Below are 22,337 nucleotides of genomic sequence, written 5' to 3'. Positions count from 1 at the left end.
TTGGGTCAGATAAACTTCTCCCAATATGAGAAGTCTTTCATGGCTTCAGCTAACGTCCCCCTCTGTGGTGAGCAGCTGAGGTCGTCTCTGTGTTGGCCGGAAACAGGAAACACGCTGCGTCTCATGACCCTACGAGGTGTTGTCACTCCACAGCACAACATATGTGGAAGATCAGCAACCTCGGACTCAGCCAGGTGGTGAAAAGGATCTTATTACTCTGTGTTTGTGTGAGTGTGGACTTCCACGCGGAGAATTTTTCCACTTTCCAACATGCTGTACTCCCCTGCCTCGCTCTCTCCCTCCCTCTCTGCAGTCCCCCGTGTGTGTTGTTGGTGTGTTTTTGTTCCCAGAGCACATTCGCTTTCTGCATCATTCAACAGCCCTCCAACCATCTACCACACACGCACAGAGACACGGACACAAACGCCAATGCGGATGCATTTCTTTCTTTTTCATTTTAATTTCAGTTCACGCACACACAGACACGCAGATTGAATATTTAAACCAAGAGGATCTACTCCGTCTCACTGAGTCAGTCGGATGATGTCATTTTTGTTTTGTTAGCGTAACAACCGTTTTAAATCATGCAAACTCTTGTTGCTCTGTTTTTGGTCTCCACCGACGCCTGAGGGAAATATTTCAGGGATTTTCTCCAAAAGCAGTTGCTGAAAAAGAGTCTTTGACAGTGAACCACAACCCATGGGCTGTCTCTCTGGACTCAATACATTTATTGGACTTTACTCATTAAAAAAACATCTGAACCTGATTTCAATTGAAGTTAAATGAAAGTGTTGTTCTTTCTCTCACGGTGAGCCTCAGGCTTTGTCATCATTGTCAGATCTCATGCTGAGTATCAACCGTGGTTTCACATGTTTCAGTTGCATTCATTACCTGCTTTATTTTGGTATATTGTGCATTTCCTGTTCTTCTTCCTGCATCTGTACTTTATTGATTTTTGCCTCTGAGTTTCAGTGTGGTACTGTCATAGGATGCCGCTGTGTAATTTTCCACAGACAGCTATAAGTGGTATTCTTCCAAAGGGGAAGCACCGAGGAGCCACAACAGCTCACAGTCCACATAAAGGGGGTCACTGGCTCTCTGTTGGAGCTCCAGACCTCCTCCCACATTAACATAAGCTGTGTGGCAGGAGCTTCATCGTGGCTGTCCACAGCACATTCAGTAGGTGTAGCACATAGATGGTGCTTCATGGTACTTGTGTACTGTGTGCATGTGATTTTCCCTCGGCTGTCTGTCAGGCTGTTGCATGTCCTAATCTTGCTGTTTGTCTAAATTGATTTCAGTGAAAGGTGTTGCATCAGGACAGCAGTGCTGCAGGAGCACGTCACTGTTTTGTTTTCCTTCCATTCTCTGGTTCAGGCTGTGAGTGAGCTCTGCAGTGACATCCTGAGGCATCTCAGGGAGAACCACCTGAACCGTGCCGCCTTCCATCATGTTTTCATGAACATGAGACAGAATTTTTAACAGCAAAGTGATAAAAACTTACTGGGAAAGCACTGCACGTGTTGTGCTTTATGAAATAGTGATGGATTTGTGGTGTTTGTCGGGTAGGTCACAGGTAAACAACCAACTCTGCAATTCTACCAAGTCAGCTGTTTTTACACTGCTCCTGCTCCTTCTGTGGCCTTTAAGTGCTCATATCTGCTTTTCCTTATTTTCTGTCATATCTTTGCTCTTACAGCAGAGGACGCTCGTCCTAAACATTGATTGATTGATTGATTGATTGATTGATTGATTGATTGATTGATTGATTGATTGATTGAACTGAGGCCTGGGATAAGGTACAGAAGGATTATTTTGAGCAGTAAATCGTACAACTCCACTCTGTTAGAGTCTGAGGATATAAAGGAGCAGAATGGCTTCACATTTTGCTTTTGCTTTAGATTTTGACTTTGTTAACTACTAGAAGACTAGAGGAAATATTAGTTACATTAATGGAAACAAAAACACACTCCCTATATTTATTTATTTATTTTTCTTTCCTTTTTCTTTTTCCTTATGTATTTTTTATTTATTTTGTTTGTTGTTTCCTGTTTTGCTTCTTCTTCTTTCATTCTTATTGTATGGATATTTTAGTTGTTTAAATATAGAAAAAAAAAGAAAAAATATATGTACTGACAGATAGCTGAAGTTGATGGTATTGTATAGTTATTCTAAAATGTCAATAAAAAAAAAAAAAAAGAATGGCTTCACTTTAACACGTCTGTGGTCCTGTGGGTGTTTTAAGAGCTCTTTACAAGCTATAGTTCCCTTCATGCTCATGAAAGATGTCAACTCTTTATGTTCTATAGGTGAAAGTCCTGCACTAAACAAAAGCAGACAAACCCAGTGAGTGCATGCAGTTAGTTAAATGCATCTTTATTTATTTCATCTATCACCTAAGTTACCTGCAGTTTGCAGCTTGGCCTTCTGCAGGTTGTGGTGTTTCTGCACCGGTCACGTTATCAGGCCGAGACGTCATCTCACCTTAAGGCTCCAAAACCTGCACAGGTCCTGACGAGACAGAGGTAGCTTGGGTGCACCTGAAACTGCAAAGTGTTTACAGAGTTTTGTTTTAATTTATGCAACCAACAAAAGAGTATGACAGGACAAGGAAGAAGGAAGTTTAAAGGTAAGAGGAGGTAAGGAACAACAGACGAGGGAAAGCGAGAGGATATCACAGAAGAAGAAGAAGCAACAAGGGGAAAATTTGTAGAAAAAGGACAAGGAGGGTTTTGTTGGGGTTTGCATGGAGGAATTAAGCCTCAGTGCTTATGTAAGACGCCTCCACAAGACAGAAGGACTTACATAACAGGAGAGGAAACAGGAGGATCACAGTGAAACTGTCTTGTAAAGGCTAGAAAACACTGCTAACTGTCCACCTGTGGCTGAAGAGCAGCTTGTAGTCCTGACAGTTCAGGGGCTGACCTGCTGGTAAGCATCATTTAAGGGGGTCTCCTGGGAACTACTGGCCCTCCAAAACTTTATATTCTGCCTACACTCAGATATTCTGAACCAATAATTCAGACATTTTTTGTTTTACAGTTTCAGTTTTTTAAAATGAGTGAATAACTGTGAGTCATTAGAGGCGCCACAGAACCATCAGGTACTTTGCAGCATCCAACATTCTGACTTTTCTCATCAAACAATACTTCAAGTCAGTAACTTCCTGACAACCACCACAACTGGCTTCTTCACAAGGAAGTTTCTGTTGATGTTTAACAGAGCGACAGGGTGCCTTAACTGACCAAGCATGCACATATTTTCTGCATTTGATTGGTTCAGAATATCCGAGTGTAGGCAGAATATAACGTTTTGGAGGGCCAGTAGTTCCCAGGAGACCTCCTTAAACGATGCTTACCAGCAGGTCAGCGTCTGAACTGTCAGGGCTACAAGCTGCTCTTCAGCCACAGGTGGACAGTTGGCAGTGTTTTGGTTTCATTCATTCATCAATTTTGAGGACAATCTCATGAGCACCCATTTTTTCACCTCCATTTGAACTGAAGCAAATATCTGTACAACAGTATTAACAGGAAGTGGAGTGGCCCCCAAAGACACAGACAAGCTCTGGCTTCTGGTCCTCTAGTTCTGACTTTGGAATAAATTCTATAAAACGTCTTCTTTCCTTCACCTGTAAAAAGGAGGAGTAAAGTACCATAAACCATCAGAATGCACATTTCTGAATTCTACACTTGCACACGAACGAGTCTTTTACAGATTAACTGAAAGACTGGTCTGAAACCAGAGCGTCAGTTCAAAGGTTGCTGCCAGGAAAATGACAAATGTGACTTTGAACCCATTAGTTTATCATTGTGTGTAAGTGGTTTAGATTCAGAGGAGTAACAGGTCTTATGAACTGTGGACAGATGGATGGATGGACACCTCACCATGACATAACCTCATCAGACCTTAGGGCAAATGAGGTAAAAAGGAAAAAACATCCATAATAAGAGATCATTTATCTGCACTTGTGGAGCTGGATCATTTTCACTGTATGTCTACAAAACACACATCACATCATGCTGTTAAATCCCATCTGCGGTTGTGGTCACTGGTAGTGGCGTCTTAGATCGTAGATCTTAGTGGATGCTGGATTTTGTATTCACAAAATACTCATACAGTAACTTCTCATTGTCAGTTGTTGCCATCTTGGGTACATAGCAGAAAGAGAGAAACCACCCAAATTTCCACCAGCAGGAGTGGGACACGTTAAATAATAAATAAATACATTTTTATTTCTATAGCACCTTTCAAGACAGAATCACAAAGTGCTGCACATAAGATTACAAGTCATAAAAAGATTTAAAAAGAGAAAATAAAACAGGCAAAAAATTAACCAAAAGCAGTTTTAAAAAGGTGAGTTTTGAGTTGTTTTTTTAAAAACAGCTGCTGAGTCCACAGTTCTTAATGGGGAGAGAGTTCCACAGTCTCGGGGCCACAGTGGCTAAAGCTCTGTCACCCTCAGTCCTCCTCTTAGTATTTTTTATAGCAAGTAAGCCCTGATCAGATGACCTCAAAGACCTGCTGGGGACATCGGGCTGTAGCAGATCAAAGATGTAGGCTGGTGCCAGTCCGTCCCCAGCTCTGTAGGTCAAGACTAGGATCTTAAAATCAACTCTAAATTTAACAGGAAGCCAGTGTAACTGAGATAACAACGGTGTCACATGTGAGTACTTGGAGGATTTCGTCAAAAGCCTAGCTGCAGCGTTTTGCACAACCTGCAGACGATCCAGAGAACCTTTGCTTAGACACATAAACAGCGAATTACAATAATCCAAGCGTGACGAAATAAATGCATGTATAGCAATCTCCAGTTCAGGGCGAGATAAAATCGGGCTTAGCTTAGCCACATTTCTTAAATGATAAAAACAAGACCGAACCAGAGATTTCACATGCCCGTCCAATGTGAGACTCGAGTCAAAGGTGACACCTAAGTTACCATTATAGCTAAAGCTAACCAGCTAAGAAAATGATGTGACAAAATGGGGTTGTTAGCAATCAGCTGGTGAAGGATTGCAAACATAATTTCAGCTAAAATGCGCCCCGTAAAGTTTGAAACAACGCTACCTCATCACCTGGTCGAGCTGATGACTCACACACTGAAGACTGGAGTCCTTGTTGCAGCAGCCTGGGGGTTAGTGAGCTGCAGACCATTTCCTCCGTTATTAATGAAACTGTACTAACAGGGAGATTAAAAATGAGAAAATCAAGACTTCACTTAAACCTGGATTATTTTCCTGCCTCCACACTGTTGAAACTAGCAACACACAGTATAAAAGATGGATGTAGTCACTGTGACCTTATCCATTGGTGAATGAAGCCTACTTTTCCTTTGATAAAGAGGATTATGCAGAGCCAACCTTTGTCCCTGGTTAATTCTCCTTTCAGACTTTAAGAATGACTCCAAATTTACAAAATGAACATCTTCTTTTTTTTTTTAGTGGGAGTTCAAATGAGTGTCTGACTTCATAAACTAATCAGGAAGTGATGTGCGGAGGTGAGTGAAGAAGGTTGTTTCCTAATGGATGGCCATGAGTGAGACTGCAGGTTTAAAGCAGTTCTTCAGAAGTTGCTTCCATCTTTTATACTGTCTGAGAGCTGAAGTGCAACAGCTTCTTTAACTGGGAGCCACAGATAAAAAAAAGAATGTGTTTCTTCTTTTCTGTTTCGCCTCCAGCTCAGTTTCAGTGACGGCTGCAGTCAATGAACTAAGATTTCAGTGGAAAAACATCAGCCAACATGCCGTGACTACAGTAACTGGCAGCCCGAGGCCACTAAAGTGCAGATTTAATGAGTCGGACTGTCACAGGAAAACATTGCGTTCAGCTGTCTTTGTGCAGCTTGCAGGAATACTGTTGAGACGGACGCTCACTCCTGACCTCCTTACAGCCTGCCTGCCACGCTGGTGATCGAGGAAATGAAGCTGTCACTGCTCTTACACTCCTTTCATGTCGGTATAGATAGCAGAAAGCCTTTTGCTCAGCGGGCCAGTGTGAGCCGGTCTCCTATGATTTAACTGCCGAGGTCGACTAAAGCCAATCTGCTATGACTGAAGTCTGCAGTGCTGCGCTGTGCTTGTGAAGTCTGGTGCTTTACTTGAATTTTTCCATTTTATGCCACAATATACAATCCACATAACACAAACAGAGACAGTCCCTGTTAATACTGTCGCCCTCATCCTTACACAACCCTCACCTCAGCATCCAGTAAATACAACATTAAACACAAGAGGACATTCAAAGTAGAGAAATTCTTTCATACTCACTATGAAAGGGGGGGGGGGGGGGGATTCCTCTCAGCATATATCCTTAGGAAGTCCAGCCCTAACTATATGCTTTAGCAAAAAGGAAAGTTTGAAGCCTGATCTTAAAAGTAGAGATAGTGTCTGTCTCCTGAATCCAAACTGGAAGCTGGTTCCACAGAAGAGGGGCCTGAAAACTGAAGGCTCTAACCCTAACCCTTGTCTGTGATGAAGCCTTTGTTATCTAATGACAAAGTTTTGTGTGGATGATGCATCCTTTGGTATTATAGTTTAATAAAATAAAAATAAAAAAAACAAATAAATTTTTAATAAATTCAAAATAGGCCAAATGGTAGTGTGCCCGGGGCAACGTTTCGACCCCGCAGGGTCTTCTTCAGGCCAGGGCACACACGGTACAAACAGAAAAAGTGGCTGCTGTTAATAATCTGGAGATGTTGCTCCTTTGGCTGTCAGGGCAAGAATGTGGGCGTTAAGGCGTCTGGGAAGAAGTCTCAAAATTGGATTATAGATAACAGACAGGTGGTGTCATAAGCCCCACCCTCTGTTCAAGGACAGTTGTCCACAGTGGACCTTAGATTACTGAGAACCTTCACAGACAGTGAAATGTGAAAAACTGCAGTTCCTCTTTTGGCCACTTGAGTCGGCTGCAAAACTGAGTGAGTCCACATAGAATTTCATGTTAAAACATCCAACTTTACAGCAGAAATAAACATGTTAGAGCCTGACACCGGAAAAAACACAGTCTGGATAGACGATTTCTCTTTTAAAGCTCTGCTTGTTTGTTTTGTTTTTATGAATTTCTCATTAAGTCATCAATTTAAGAGCGTAGTCGCTTGATAGCTATTGCAGGACAGGGAGCTCAGACGAAGCGTTGCAGGAGAAGACCTTTAAAAAAAGCGTTGTGAGCATGTCGGTGCAGGCTAAAGAAACCACAGCAAAATGTGGAACAGCTGACTGCACAGAGTAAGCCTCCGTCATAACTGACAGTCCTGCCTCACTGAAACCGGGTCAGGGCTAAATGAATCCTGGATATCTGTGAACTCCAGTTTTCATCTGCTCTCGAGGTTTTGTGAAGCAGCTGTCAGGTGGATAGGTAATAAAGTGCTCGGTGTGTGTGAGTGTGTTCACAATGAGAGGTGTGAATTATTCCCGTGATATGACCCCCATCACCAGCATGAGGGCACACAGGATGAGTGCAGTTACATGTGTGTGTGCTATACTCCAAAGTGTCACACAGACAAATCTGAGCTCTCCAAGCAGCGACACGCTCCATCCCCAGAGTGCCTCATCTGCACCGACATATGGATGTGCACACTCCTCACCTCTGCAGCTGCTCTCCCACACATTTCCCACTCGTCTTCACCGCAGCTCATGATCTGCTCAGAGACTCTGTGGGCTCACAGCAGAGCTCTGTCATAATCCAACAGGACCAAAGTGTGCTGCTCCAGCCCGTCCGCTTCTTTAAAAACCTTTATCCATGCGGGGACGGAGGCTGCCGGCTTCACTCGGCTTCACCATCACAGACTCAAGACTCGAGACTTCTCCCATCAGTGTCCGTTTTTCACCTGAACTTAGAGACCAAACCCTGAGAATTATCTCCAGATGTGAACAAACACCAACATGTGATCCCCGCATTCACCCTTTAACAAATAACAGCACATGAAGGCATCATGATGTGTTACTTTCAGATTACATGTTACCTGCTGCAAAACAGGGGCAAAGATTTTTGTCTTTCTCCATCAGGAGAACCGGGACGTGTCCTGGTGGCTGCTGTGCATCCATAATCACACATGGTTAAATAACACACAGCAAAATAAATCTCTTATCTGCTGTTTGAGAAGCAAGACTCTGATTTTGAACCTGTTTTAAAATGCTTCTGTTTTAACAATCTGTTAAAGAAATGCCTCCATGTTCAGGACCCGAGGATCACTGACTCAGTGTTTTAATGGATGTCATATCCAGTGAGCCCTACAGTCAACAGATTTGGGAGTTTTTGGACCGGTTTGTTGGTCCAAAAGTCCCAGTGTGGGAATATCAGTGGGAAATTCAGTGTCCATCCTCCAGGATACTTTGAGAGTCAATGATAAGAAGCGCTGAAGCTGCCCAGCACCCGGCTGAGACACTGCGTGGAGGTTTTTCTCTTTAATTTGTCACCCAGGGGTCACTCAAAATAAAAGAAAACTTTCAGCTTAAAAATGAGACTTTTGTAAGCTTTTAATCCAGTGAGGTTTCAGTGGATTTGTTCAGGATTCAGAAAAATGTGTTTTTTCTCTGTGATGTCATCACAATAGAAAAAAAAATCAATGTGGGCAGAAGAATAAAACACTGAGCACGTGCAGCAGGCCAGGAGAAAACCCAGACTCTGAATCCTCCTTAAAGTGGATCCTTACTGCTTCTCCTCACGCCAGTATATATGTGTGTGTGTGTATCCTTTCTGTTTGATGTCACACAGAGGAAGCTCCTAATATGGTTATCTCAGGCACAGAAGCCCCACCCACTGGATCTTCAAGCGTTTCTTTTCAACAGTTCATGAAAAAGAAGTTGGTTTAACGGAGAAGCTAAACCACTTACTTAACAGAGGACGAATGAAATCAAGGCCCAGACTGACAGAAAGGATTATTCTGAACTGTGAATCAAGCAAAGCTACTCTGCTGGTGCCAGAAAGGAACACAACAGCTTCTCATCAAAGCGAGATGAATGGCTGTTGAGCTGGGCTGCTCTGTGGACGTTTGGGCTACAAGATGGCGTCTCCTTTACCGAAAAATAAAAGCTGCAGACGGTTTCTGTTTGACGTGCACTCGGCTGAAATTCCAGTGAGAAAAAAAACCTCTCCAATATAATCAAAATGTAAAACTTCATTTTCTGAGGCAGTTAATCTAAGTGCATCGTTTTATATCAGTTGTCCTGTTGCAAATTTATAAACCTGGCCTTTGGCTCCATCTAGTGGACACTGAACAGAAACACTGCAGCTTCATCTCCTCTCTTTTGTTTATTAAATGTCCTGAAGGCTTTCAGAGGAACTGATGAGTGACACCTGTTTAATTTGAGACCAAAAGCATAAATGGGCCATGACAGAGTGCATGATGGGAAGCCCTGAAAAAGCCTGACTAAATATGGTGTAATGATCAACTTAAAAATTAATGTACCCATCATGTGAGGATATACTAATGAAAGTTTACAAGTCAATTAGTCTCATTGGGTTATTTTTACACTTTGAATTGAATCACTTAAAATGCAAATTGACTCCATCAGTTCAAATCTGCAGGGTTGGTTATATAATCCACTGGAAGCCTGTAATTATTGTGACAGCACACTGCAAGCTGCATTAGTTTAGTTGAAGCACATTTGTGATTTATTACAAGTCCACACATGTTTGTGCAGGTTTCAACATTTTTAACAGGTGTTTTTAACACATTTACAATATTTAGTAAGGAATAAAAGATTTAACATCCTGGGCAGGAGCTGCAACCTACAATCCTGCAGAACTTCAAGAGCACTCGATGTCCCATTAATGTGCATGTTGTGATCACTTTTATTTACCTGGGCCATGCATGTCACGTTTAATGTAAAAACTAAGTTTAAAAAAGTATCCACCAACTTTTTAAGGGCTGACCAGACTAACAAACCGATATTTTGCACACAGACAATTTCAAAAGCTAGAAAACACTGAATCTTTGAATAAATTTGGTTTGCCAATAAAAGTTAGAAATGATGACTTCTGATTTTCCTTCACATATAAAATAAACAAAATATGAACTGGAACATCTGTACCCCCTGCCAAAACATCTGGTCATGACTCGAAAGCTCAAAACTCATTTTCTTTTTTTCATGTAAATCAAGAAAATGAGCGACGTGAACATTAAACCACAGCAGTGAGCGCGGCTTTATGTAAACTTTTACAATAACAGGATATTTCACCGACTTTTGATCTTTACTATTGAAATAAAGTCAAGAGACAAATAATAATGAACACTGACCAAATTTTAAGGTGGAATGTTTTCTTTCACATTTTATTAAATGACGGAGGTGACATCACGAATCAGTCAAAACAATTAAATACCAATGCCAGCCGTGACCATTCATTCTGTCCTCTTTAACTCACGTCACTGATGGTTGAATTTCGACCGGTTTACATTAACATGGATAGTCTACTTCCTCGTTTGGAGAAAAAAAAAGTGGCACCGCTTTTTTCTGTTACACTCCAGTCGTAACGCACCTAATGGTAAGCAAAAGAACTCTACTCTACTCTAAAGCAGCACTGAACCAGTCGAGGAGGCCCAGCAGTAACACGTCGTTCACATTTTAGAACCTTTATCGTCTAAGACTGCAAAGACCCCACATCCTGAGACACAGCTGGATCTGCTGGGCACTAACATTAAACTCTGATTTCAAGAAATCAAGTTAGAGAATCTATTTTTCCTGCCCCTGTAAACACCTGCAGCACATCCTAAAAATGTATTTGGCCTTCCTGACTGAATTCAAACATGATCAAGTTTCAGTTTTTTAAATGCAAGTATTTCTTCTTCAAGTTAAAAGATATTTGCTACAAGTAATCCCAAGATGTCAACAGTTAAAAAAAGAAAAATGTGATTGCGAGAGCTGTTTTTTGCCACTTTATAGACCAAAACAAAACTCGATCAAGCAGTCTCATCCTCTTTATGCCCACCAGGGTTAAGGTCAAGTTGGATTTTAGGCACATGCTGAACAGAAACAGAAAGAGGATCCCCATTTCTATATGAATGGGTAAAGGTGAATTTAACTGATTTAACCTGGTAGATATAAAGCAGTTCAGTCGCAACTCTATCCTGAAAACTGACATTTGAAATACAAACAGCAGCTAGAACTTTATTCTATCTCGACTTCCATATCAACAGGCTTCAGTTTTCGGACAAACACAAGGTCATCATTGTCATTATTAAGGTCCGGCTCGCCAAAGTCATCCTTCGGCTCCTCTTTAAAGACCACCTGGGAAGACTCAGGGAACTTGGGGGCCTCGAAAGGGAGCTCAAAAACTTTGGTCAGGTAATCCCCTTTTCTGCATTTTTTGCCAGTCATGGCTAGGACCTGTGAGGCGATGGACCAGGCGAACTCGACCTTCCGGTGGCTCTGAGAGCTCAGATCGAAGTTGTACTCCAGAATCTCATACAGAGCAGGAACGTATCGGTTGTAATTTTGTTGCACATATTGGTGCAACTCAAACAAAACTCCTCTTGTCAGAACCTTCAAATCAAGTTTCGTTTTGGTTTCTGATTTGGAGCTGAGGTCGAGGTCCAGTCCGATCTCCTTGCAGTTCTGGTAGTCAAAGCGTTTGACAAATCCACCAAAGCCATCCAATTCCCCTTCTAGATCTGGGTCCCCATCTTCGGTTGGTGAGTGTGGAATCTCTTGCAAGTTGCCATTCAGCGGGACAATCATATTTAACCACCTGTTGATTTTCGGTGACATGTTTTGCTTTTTCATCAAGCTTTTCTGTGTTGTGTACCATCTCTGGATCTTCTGCGCAGCCTCAGTCTCACCACTTTGCAGATGAAGATCAAAATTGTGCTCAAGGATGTCATTAACAGTATTGCGGGCCTCACCACACAGCTCCTTTACAAAGCTGAAGATCTCAAGCACAGCGCCTGTTGTCAGGATGGTCAAATCAAGCTTCTGGTCTGACGGGCGTTCTACGGTTGACCAAAGATTTAGACCCAACTTTTTACAAAAAGGGTGTTCTTCTTTTTCAGCTTCTTCCCTCTTTGCTGAATCTGATGAATCTAACCCTTTCTGCCCTTGACTCTGGAGTTCCTGTTGAGTCTGAAAACTGCTGGTCACATCAACCATGTGGTATATCTCAGGGAGTTTGAAAGGCTTGCAGAGAAAATCCATATTCTGACTCTTCGGGTGGTTCACAAGATTTTTATGTTTTGCCATCATGTAAACTAAGAAATTGCGCTCATGTTGCTCATCTTGGAGCGTAAGAGTAAAGTTGTTTAAGAGAATTTCAAATAAAAAACTGCGTACACTCCTCGACAAAGCAGTTCCTAACTTGAAAACCTCCCACATTACCCAGTTGGTCAACAGTTGTAGATCTAAGCTCCGTTTTGGTGAGCAAAAGTTGAAGTCTAATCCGATCTCTCTGCAGTGGGCGAACATATCATTGACTCGGCTTGACATCAGGATCTGTTGTGTGCGAGCGGCGCGCCTCAGCCACAGCCTCTGCTTTGGGGTTTCTGCACATCTTCCCTCAGAGAACAGACACCAGTACGATTCTTGACTTGCATCCTTTGTCTGTGTGGGTGACAAAGAAGATTTGTGGCCATAGCTCAGAGGCTGCATCGGTGAGATGAAGACTTCTTCCTCTTCTGGCTTTACATCCTGCAGCACATTCATTTCTACCTCTTTTCCTGACAAACAACTTTCAGGTTCCACATTTTCTGGCTCAGCTTCTGTTTCTGACTGCAATTCAGTCTCAAACTCAACAGGACACATGTATGACAAATCATCCTCCCTCATCTCCTCCATTTTGCTAGCCTGCTGCTTCCGTGTTTGTCTTTTATTGGTGGCCAGCATTTGTGCTTCCAGTTCTTGGTTATCTGCATCAGGTGTTTTTCGTTTTTTACCTTTATATTCCAATTTATTCTTCTCAGCCGGGATCTTAAAAAGTTCCTTTCTGAAAGTGTCTTTGTCCTCAGCTGTCAGACAGGTGTATTTTCTCTCTATCACCCTGTTTAGACACATTCGGAACTGAGGTTTATCAAAAGCATAACCAAAGTTGTGCTTGACCAGTTCATAAACTAGGTAAGTGTGTTTTCCACACAGCACTCGGGAAAAATCAAGCATCTCTATCATCACACCGTTGGTGAGCAGACTTGGGTCCAGTTTCTGTTTGGGGGCGTGACTTGGTCGAATAGCTAGGGTCACACCAAGTTGTGCACAGAAAGGGTTAGCGCCCAGTGTTTTTCTTAAACGGATTCCTCCTTGTTTTTTTACAGTGTATTTATTGCTAGCATCTCTGGTAGTTTCAGCTTCGTGGTTGTCTGAAGACTGACAGTTCTTGCTGGAGACAGTGAGCACTGAACTATCAGCAATTTTGTTCCATTTAGGACAGTATCGTCCTGACACGTCTTCTTTGGACCCGGCTAAAACACTTGGATTTGGCAACTGAAATGTTTCTTTCCATCTATTTGGCTTCATCTTTATTTGCTCCTTCAGGTGTTTAATTTTGTTGTGGACACGAACTGCATAGATGTAGCACAGACTGTCATTGTTTATGTCAAAGCCAAGGTCGAAGTTGAACTCCAGCATTTCGAACAGGAAATACTTCTCAGACCTGTTCACTGTTTTGGCAAACTGACAAATTTCCAGCATAACACTATTCGTCAGCAGGCTCTGATCCAACTTCTCCTTCCTTTCAAGTGCCGCATTGAACTCCAGACCAATATCAACCAATTCTGGGAAGGGGACTGCTCCTTTTTGATACCTAATGCCATGGGCAATGCGGCGCTCCCAGATGTAGCTCTCCTCAATGCCATCCATATTGACATTTAAAGCCCAAAGTCATTAGAAACTGCTAGATTATGTCAAAAATCCTGGTCCTTGCTCAGGCACCTGGCTAGATTCCTAGACAGCTTTCTTGTAGAGAAAACAAGATATTATCTGAAGGCATCATCTTCACTGCCACATCTTCTCAGTCTGTAAGTAAAGACAAAACAGTTTCAATTATTTAGGCTTAGAAAAATCTTAAAGCAACAGGATCTGATTTCATCAAAATCCATGTGATGTATGCATTAAAAAATATTGAGCACTTGTAAAACAGAGTTAAACTGTGCTTAATAAAAATAGAGTAACACAGACTTAAAATCTAAAAATACGTTTTTGGAGCTTCATTTAGCTGCTTCCGGCGCCCCCGTGTGTGGCAGCCTGCTACAGCAGCTCTGCTCATTCTGAGTTTCTTTCTTTCTCATCTTTTTTTTCTCGTAATTTTTATAACTAACATATTAGCAATTAGACTCTGCAATCATGTTCTACCATTTAGACTTCCGCAGGCACAAACATCCTCCACTGCAACCACTGAACATCCAAGGTATGGACATTGAGGCTGTGGACAGCTACAGGTACCTTGGTGTTCATCTGAACAACAGACTGGACTGGACTCATAATTCAGACGCCCTCTACAGGAAAGGGCAGAGCAGGCTGTACCTGCTGTGGAGACTCTGGTCTTTTGGAGTGAAGGTCCCACTCCTGAAGACCTTCTATGACTCTGTGGTGGCCTCAGCTATTTTTTATGGTGTGGTCTGCTGGGGCAGCAGCAACTCTTCTGGGGACAGGAAGAGACTGAACAGGGTGATCCGAAGGGCCAGCTCTGTTCTAGGATGCCCTCTGGACCCAGTGTAGGTGGTGAGTGACAGGAGAACGGTGGCTAAGCTGTCATCCCTGATGGACAACATCTCCCACCCCATGCAGCAGACTGTGACAGCACTGAGCAGCTCCTTCGGTGGCTGCGGCACCCACGGTGTCCCCACTGCTGTCAGACTCCACAACAAAGACTTTTACAGCTGATCAAACACACAAACCCACACACGTGCAATAACACTAAGTGCAATACTCTTTTTCTAAAAACTTGCATGTTTACTCAGTTGTATATATCATTTGTATTCTATTTTTATCCTATTGTTAGGATTGAAACAAATCTTATTGGATTATTTTATTCTATTGTATTCTACTGTATAGTATATATAGTATAAAAAAGACATAAGAAAAGCTATACTTTTATCTATTCTCTATTCTTTTATCACTCTTTTGTTCAAATATCCCATATGTGCATAACCTTCACTGCTGATAAGGAGTATTTTTTATATTTTCATATTACTATGTTTTATGTATTACGTGTATTTGTTTTATATCAGTTGAGACTTTGTGTGCATTGTCTATTATACAGGCAATGTGTGCACAGTACATTGAGCTAATTGTACTGTGCACACACTGTTTAAGGCCTGCGTAGCACAGATTGCCGCACTCTTTTCTTCCCGCTTTTGAAAGTGGAAAATATTCATTTTGTACACATCAGCACAAATCAGTAAAAAGAAAGACTGTCTGACAACGCAAGTCAATAGATTTAAGGTCATGAGGATTTTACATATTGACAGAGAGCACTGCAGTATCAGCAGATACCAGACACCAAAATACTGTGTGAATGTGTCACTAATGCAGCTTCAAGAAAAAGGTTGTGCGAGATAATGCACAGTGCAGAAATGATTAAAGCTCAACCTGCAATAACATTTTACTTCAGCTGGTGAATATTTTACTGTAAGTAAAAATATTACTTTAGCTTACTGTTTTGTATTTTAAAGTATTTTAATGGAAAAAAAGAATTGATGTAAAAGATGTGTTCAGGAACTCAGTTTTATCTTTTAAACAGTAAAACACACATGAGTTGTGTTCACTTCAAATCCACAGTACACTGAGAAACTAATTTATTTTAAACTACTGGCATGCAGTACTGCAAGATTTGGTAATGAGCCGATAGCAAGAAACTACAGGGTCAGTATCAATTATACTAATACTTGTTTTAATAATTAAGGGTGATTAATCATCAAATTGCCAGATCTGAATAAATTTTCATGACCATTAAGTGTTTTTGGGGGATTTTTCCTTTGGATTATGAATTAGTTAAAACCCAGGACATAAATTATAAAATGTTTAAGTCTGCAGCACATCTACTTTCACAGGTAACACAAAAGGGTAATTGTATTCAATCAAACCTGAGCCATATTATATTTGGTGAATTTTCATTTGCACTAAATGTTTTTCTTTAAACAACGTGCTTCAGTTAGATGACTGCTCTGTGCTGCAGCGGTACTTAGACAGTCAGGTTGCCTCTTTGATGAAACCGCAGAAACTAAAGTATCAGTCGCATTAAGCTCATATCGATCAATATCAATACAATGATAGGTTTCAATATCATCGATATTTGGATCGATCCGCCCACTAATATTTTAAGCGTTCAAAGTCCAGCACATGGACTCATGGCTCATCTTTCTTAGCTTCTCCTATTCATTCTCTGAAGTAGTTATCATCACTATGGGTGTAACATAATTGTGGCCATAAGCGTGCTGTGAAGGCGCTGTTTGCACATTTAAGAAAATGTGCAAATAAGACAAGTTTGTTATCCTTTTGTTGTTCTGTCACGACTGTAAGTGTGGCTCATATTTTTAAGAAGCAAATAAAGATTTCATACAAGCAAAACCCCTCAGTTTTTATTGACATCTAATAACAACAGTAACATGCATTAACAGTAGTCTTAAGTATACTTACTTTTACCTCTTAAAAAAACATTGAAATGATTGTTACAATGGCATTAATGCTCATTAAGAAAAAAGGGTCAAAGTGCATCATGGTTCAATTGTTTGCAGATTTTCTTGCATATGCATCATATGGACGACATCCGACTGCTACGTTCATCTCAAAGGAATGTAAAGGACTGCTGTGCTTTTGTGTTCACGGAAACATGGCTCAGCGACAGTGTCCCGGACCGCGCCATTCAGCTCGACCAGCTAACATGCTACCGTGCTGACAGAGTCATCGTCGCGGGAGGTAAGACCCGCGGGGGAGGACTTTGTGTTTACATCAATGATGCCTGGTGTCGCGATGCTGTTGCGGTCTGCAAACACTGCTCACCAGTGCTGGAGTTAATGGTTATTAAGTGCCGGCCATTCTATCTACCGAGGGAATATACAGCCATACTACTGTGCGCTGTGTACATCCCTCCCTCCCTCCTCCAATGTCAACAACAGGAATGAGGCACTGAATGAACTGTACCAGCACATCAGTGAGCAGCAGACAGCCCATCCTGATGCTTTTCTCATCCTGGCTGGGGATTTCAATCATGCAGACTTAAAGTGCGTGTTTCCAAAAATACAACAACACATTGACTTTCCAACAAGGGGAAATAACACACTGGACTTTGTTTACACCACCCAGAGAGGAGCTTACAAAGCTTTTCCCCTCCCCCACCTCGGCGCCTCAGACCATATCACTGTCATGCTAATGCCTGCTTACAGACTGCTCGTTAAAGTGACCAAACCGGTTCGTAAGCGGATACAAGTGTGGCCAGAGGGGTCTTCAGAGGCTCTACAGGACTGCTTTAATACTACGGACTGGAACATGTTTAAGCAGGCTGCCACCTATAACAACACCACTGACCTCCAGGAGTACGCAGAGACTGTTACTGCCTACATCAACAAGTGTATTGAGGATGTAACAGTCACGAAAACCATAACTGTCCGGGCCAATCAAAAACCATGGATGACAGGAGAGGTCTACAGGCTGCTGAAAGCTCGGAATGTTGCCTTCAGAGTTGGAGACGAGGCAAGCCTGAGGACAGCTAGGGCCAACCTTTCCCGTGGCATCAGAGAGGCTAAGAGACAGTACTCCAGGAAAATATCTCATCACTTCAAAGACAGCAGAGACTCACGGAGCCTGTGGCGGGGCATTCAGACCATCACAGATTACAAGCCCCCACCACAGACCTGTGATAGCACTATCCCCCTGCTGAACGAGCTGAACACTTTCTTTGCTCGCTTTGAAGTCCAAAACAGCACCACTGCACAGAAGACCCCACCCCCTCCTGGTGACCAGGTGATGACTCTGTCCCCGGACAGCATGAGGAGATCCCTCAGCAGGATCAATGCACGTAAAGCTCCGGGTCCTGACAACATTCCTGGTCGTGTACTGAGAGACTGTGCAGTGGAACTCACTGATGTCTTCACAGACATCTTCAACATATCACTCATCCAGGCTGTCGTCCCCACATGTTTTAAAGCCACCACAATCATTCCGGTTCCAAAAAAGTCATCTCCCTCCTGCTTTAATGACTACCGTCCTGTTGCACTTACTCCCATCCTGATGAAGTGCTTCGAACGACTAGTCATGCAGCACATCAAGACTGTCCTGCCCCCCTCCCTGGACCCCTTCCAGTTTGCGTATCGGCCCAACCGCTCAACCGATGATGCCATCTCCCCTGCGCTCCACTCGGCACTCACACACCTGGACAAAAAAAGACTCATATGTTCGAATGCTGTTCATAGATTTCAGTTCAGCATTCAACACTATAATCCCCCAACAGCTCACTCAAAAACTGGTCCAGCTGGGGCTCAACACCTCACTGTGCAACTGGCTGTTGGATTTCCTCACCGGAAGACCTCAAGCAGTACGGGTCGGCAGTAATACATCCAGCACCATCATTTTAAACACGGGGGCCCCGCAGGGATGTGTGCTGAGCCCCCTCCTCTTCACTCTGCTGACCCATGACTGCACTCCATCATACAGCTCCAACCTCTTCATCAAGTTTGCGGACGACACAACGGTGGTGGGTCTCATTAGCAACAGGGATGAGACCGACTACAGAAGTGAGGTGAGACGCCTGGCCACGTGGTGTGCTGACAACAATCTCTCTCTGAATGTGGAGAAGACGAAGGAGATTGTTGTGGACTTCAGGAGAATGCACACCCAACATGCTCCTCTGACCATTGACGGAGCATCTGTGGAGAGAGTGAGCAGCACCAAGTTCTTGGGTGTGCACATCACAGAGGATCTCTCCTGGACGTACAACACCACAGCACTGGCCAAGAAATCACAGCAGCGTCTCTTCTTTCTCCGCAAACTAAGAAGAGCAGGAGCACCAGCCCCCATCATGTACACTTTCTACAGAGGCACCATCGAGAGCATCCTGTCGAGCTCCATCACTGTGTGGTTTGGAGCCTGCAATGCGTCCTGCCATAGAACCCTCCAACGCATAGTGAGAGCTGCAGAGAGGATCATTGGTGTCTCTCTCCCCTCCCTCCAGGACATTTACAGCACCCGTCTCACTAAAAAAGCCCTTTGCATAGCGGCTGATCCCACGCACCCAATGCAAAGCTTCTTCAAGCTGCTGCCGTCGGGGAGGAGACTGCGGAGTCTCCAGGCCAGGACCAGCAGGCTGAAGGACAGCTTCATCCATCAGGCTGTCAGGAAGCTAAACTCCCTCCCGATTCTGCCCCCTCTCCCCTCTCTCCTCCACGGTCCTACTGAACTCTGTCACACACACACACACACACACACACACTCACACTCACACACACACACTCTCACACACACACACACACACACACACACACACACACACACACACACACTCTCTGACTCACTCACTGGCCTGCACCAGTTACCAGTCACTTTGTGGAGCATTGGACTGCCATTACCTCATAAGACTTTGTTGTTACACTTTCTCTTACCGTACACTACTAAATCTCCATTTGCACTATTTGCACTACTCTGCCTGGTTTGCACTCAATGTCACTTACCCATTATATTGTATATTGTATAGCTTTCTTGTTATATGTAAAATTGTATTTATTTAAAATTTTACTTTTTAATTATTTTACTTGCATTTTTAATCACTTTTATATTTAAATATATTTAAATGTTCATTTGCTATTTATCTAGGGATTGGGAGTAACGCAATTTCTATTCTCTGTATGTCCTGTACATGTGGCAGAATCGACAAATAAAGTTGACTTTGACTTTGACTTTAAGAAATTGCTAAAATATGACAATTTTCGTATGAATATGGGATTTTCCTAGTCTAATTTTTAAAATGAACGAACAGATTTAATCTTGAATTCTTCATTGAATTGTTTTCTCCAATATTTATCCTCCCTGGCGTCAAATTAAACTTTTACTCCACCTGGAATGGCTGCATTACTCTTTGCAGCAATAGGCTGCAGTTCTGCACCAAACCAGCGGATTTCAGGTATTTGAACATCTTAGATTCTTCGCTTATTCTTGCGCATGTCGTGGGGACAGGGGTGAAAGGTTAGCTTCACAGATTTATGTTAAAAGCGAACTCCCTGAGTTTCCTGTTGAGTTTATGGAGCTGCAGAAACACCAACATCGGCATCCGCGCTAACGTTAGCTTAGGACTGCAAAGCTAACTGTGGGTTGTCTCGGCGGGTGGACAGAAGCTCCGAGGGCAGAAATACAAGCACTTACCTACAGCTGAAGCAGAAAACGAACACATCGGTGGTTGGTGGGAGTTAGAAAGTCTGTGGCTGCATAGTTTTTTTTAAGCACGTACTGCAACACGGCGCTAAACAACAGCTGCAGCGACACATGCGTGCTTCCTGAGTACGGGTCGCGTTCAGGGACACATGTCGGACAATTCAGTTTTCACACAGTCAGTTAATATTTGTTTCACTTGTTACCCACAACGCACCAAGACCACACGACTGCATGGCATATGGTTTGGTTACTTAAAGAAGACAAATTAATGAAAAAAATAAAGTGAAATAAGATAAATAAATGATGTTTCCGCCCGGTTTCGAACCGGGGACCTTTCGCGTGTTAGGCGAACGTGATAACCACTACACTACGGAAACCGTGTGGCAGCTAAAGTCACCTGAGCATAGTTTTTAAAAGCTTGTATGCGGTCTACCGGTGTCAGCTCGGTTGCACGAGTGTTTACTTCTCGTCAGCAGCCCCCAACCTTTTTTGCGGCATGGACCGGTTTAATGTCCGACAATATTTTCACCGACCATTAAGGTGTCACGGATAAATACAACAAAATAAAATTATACGACCAAGACAGTGGTATTTTGTAAATATAATAATAAACGCGAATTCACTGTGTAATTGTGTAACTTTATCAGCAGGGTCCTCCTGAAATACGCCAACAACAATGAGAGTAACATACTCCTCTCTGCCCCTTAAGGGTCTCTGGTCGCTATGGTAACACGTAAATATCAATCAATCAATCAATCGATCAGACCTTTATTTGTCACATGCAAGTTTGCACCTGCAGTGGAATTGGACAACCAACCATACATACATAGCACAGACAGGTCGGAGACAGGTAGTAATTTGGAAGAACATTGAAATGTACAATACAATGGGCAAATGGAGGAGGGAAAAAAGAGACCTCTACTCATACTGGGCTCCTTGTGGGAGGTCAGAAAACAAAAAAAACTCCTCTGCACAGAGAGCACATACATCTTGACATCACAACACCATGAAGCACATGACAAGCAACGGGATGGGTAAGGGGGTGAGAAGTGAGCTGATTAGACACAACCATCTTGCCATGCGCTACTAATCCAGCACTGGGCCTAGACCTGCCGTCTGACCTCGGCCTTGGAAGCCTTCGAAGGCGTTTGGAGTCCAGGATGGGGGTGCGTAAGATGGCGGCAAAGAGTCTAAACAGTCTGTTATCAGGGAAGAATTTGTTGTTAAGCTCCAGCCTTGAGACCACGGTTGGCGCTGATATGGTAGCCACATGAAATGATGGTGTTTTCCTGTAGTGCGAACAACTGCATGTCGAATTTACAGTCGATCTAAATGTCCGTCACTGGTCTCTCAATCACCCATTGGGGGTCCATGAGCCTCTCCGAAATGTTATCAATTTTGCGCTCAAAGAGCATAGTCTGAGGCTATAGCCCGGATAACTTTGGAAACGGCGCGTTCGTCTGAAAACGCTTTGCGTCCACACTATCGTTTTCAGTTGTTTTCACAGAGTTGTGTGTCCACATTGAAACGGCCGAAAACACTTACATTCCAGTACTGTGCATGTGTGAAACACAAGACGATTTGACCTGCCTCATTTCTGTCTGCCGTTTATTTACTTTCCGGCTCTTTGAAACTGCTGCAAAAGGTAGAGGAAAAGCACCGAGTTTTTTAAATGGACTAACAATGAAGTGGAGTTGTTGCCATGTGTGTCCCGTCTGTAACAACTGAAAATAAAAATAAATGAGTGGTCCAAAGTGAAGGATAAGCGCTGCATAATGTAACAAATGGCTCTCAGAGGAGGCGTATGCCCTTTTTCTCCTCCTCCTCTCCCTTAGCTTCCCTGCTTAGCCTCTTGTGTCCTTGTCTAGTCTCGTGTTCTTTGTATTACTTTCCCTGGAACACGCTCTCACAGTCTGTTTCTAAAACCTAAAGAGAATTATGGATTTGATCAACTGGTCTCTGGATGCTATTGACACCCTTTTCTCAATGACAAGTCTGGGCTCGGGAGAGCCCGAGTGTCCTGGAGGGACTTTCCCTGCCGGATACACGATGGACGGGT

General features: G+C 42.9%; 1 protein-coding gene and 1 non-coding gene across 2 annotated transcripts; both read right to left on the bottom strand.

Annotated features, from left to right (window-relative positions):
• Positions 1-9,643: 9,643 nt before the first annotated feature.
• LOC146700850 (uncharacterized) lies at positions 9,644-20,424 on the bottom strand. Its single transcript, XM_085471107.1, has 2 exons — positions 20,270-20,424; positions 9,644-13,933 (listed from the first exon to the last, which is right to left on the bottom strand). Exon 2 carries the CDS (start codon positions 13,775-13,777, stop codon positions 11,105-11,107), a length of 2,673 nt encoding a protein of 890 aa, XP_085327233.1. The 5' UTR covers positions 13,778-13,933; positions 20,270-20,424; the 3' UTR covers positions 9,644-11,104.
• Positions 20,425-20,582: 158 nt separating this feature from the next.
• Positions 20,583-20,655, bottom strand: trnav-aac (transfer RNA valine (anticodon AAC)). The gene has a single exon. It is a non-coding gene; the product is annotated as a tRNA-Val (tRNA).
• Between the last annotated feature and the right edge of the window lie 1,682 nt (positions 20,656-22,337).

This window comes from Copadichromis virginalis, linkage group LG10 (assembly GCF_057382275.1).
Source record: "Copadichromis virginalis isolate Kocher_CV1m ecotype Utaka linkage group LG10, C_Virginalis_male_GT1.1, whole genome shotgun sequence".
In the NCBI taxonomy this organism is placed as follows: Eukaryota; Metazoa; Chordata; class Actinopteri; order Cichliformes; family Cichlidae; genus Copadichromis; species Copadichromis virginalis.
This window is presented reverse-complemented; position numbering and strand designations above follow the sequence as displayed.

Excerpts from the sequence above, each read along its gene's own strand:
- LOC146700850 (XM_085471107.1), bottom strand. The coding sequence starts at position 13,777 with ATGGATGGCATTGAGGAGAGCTACATCTGGGAGCGCCGCATTGCCCAT.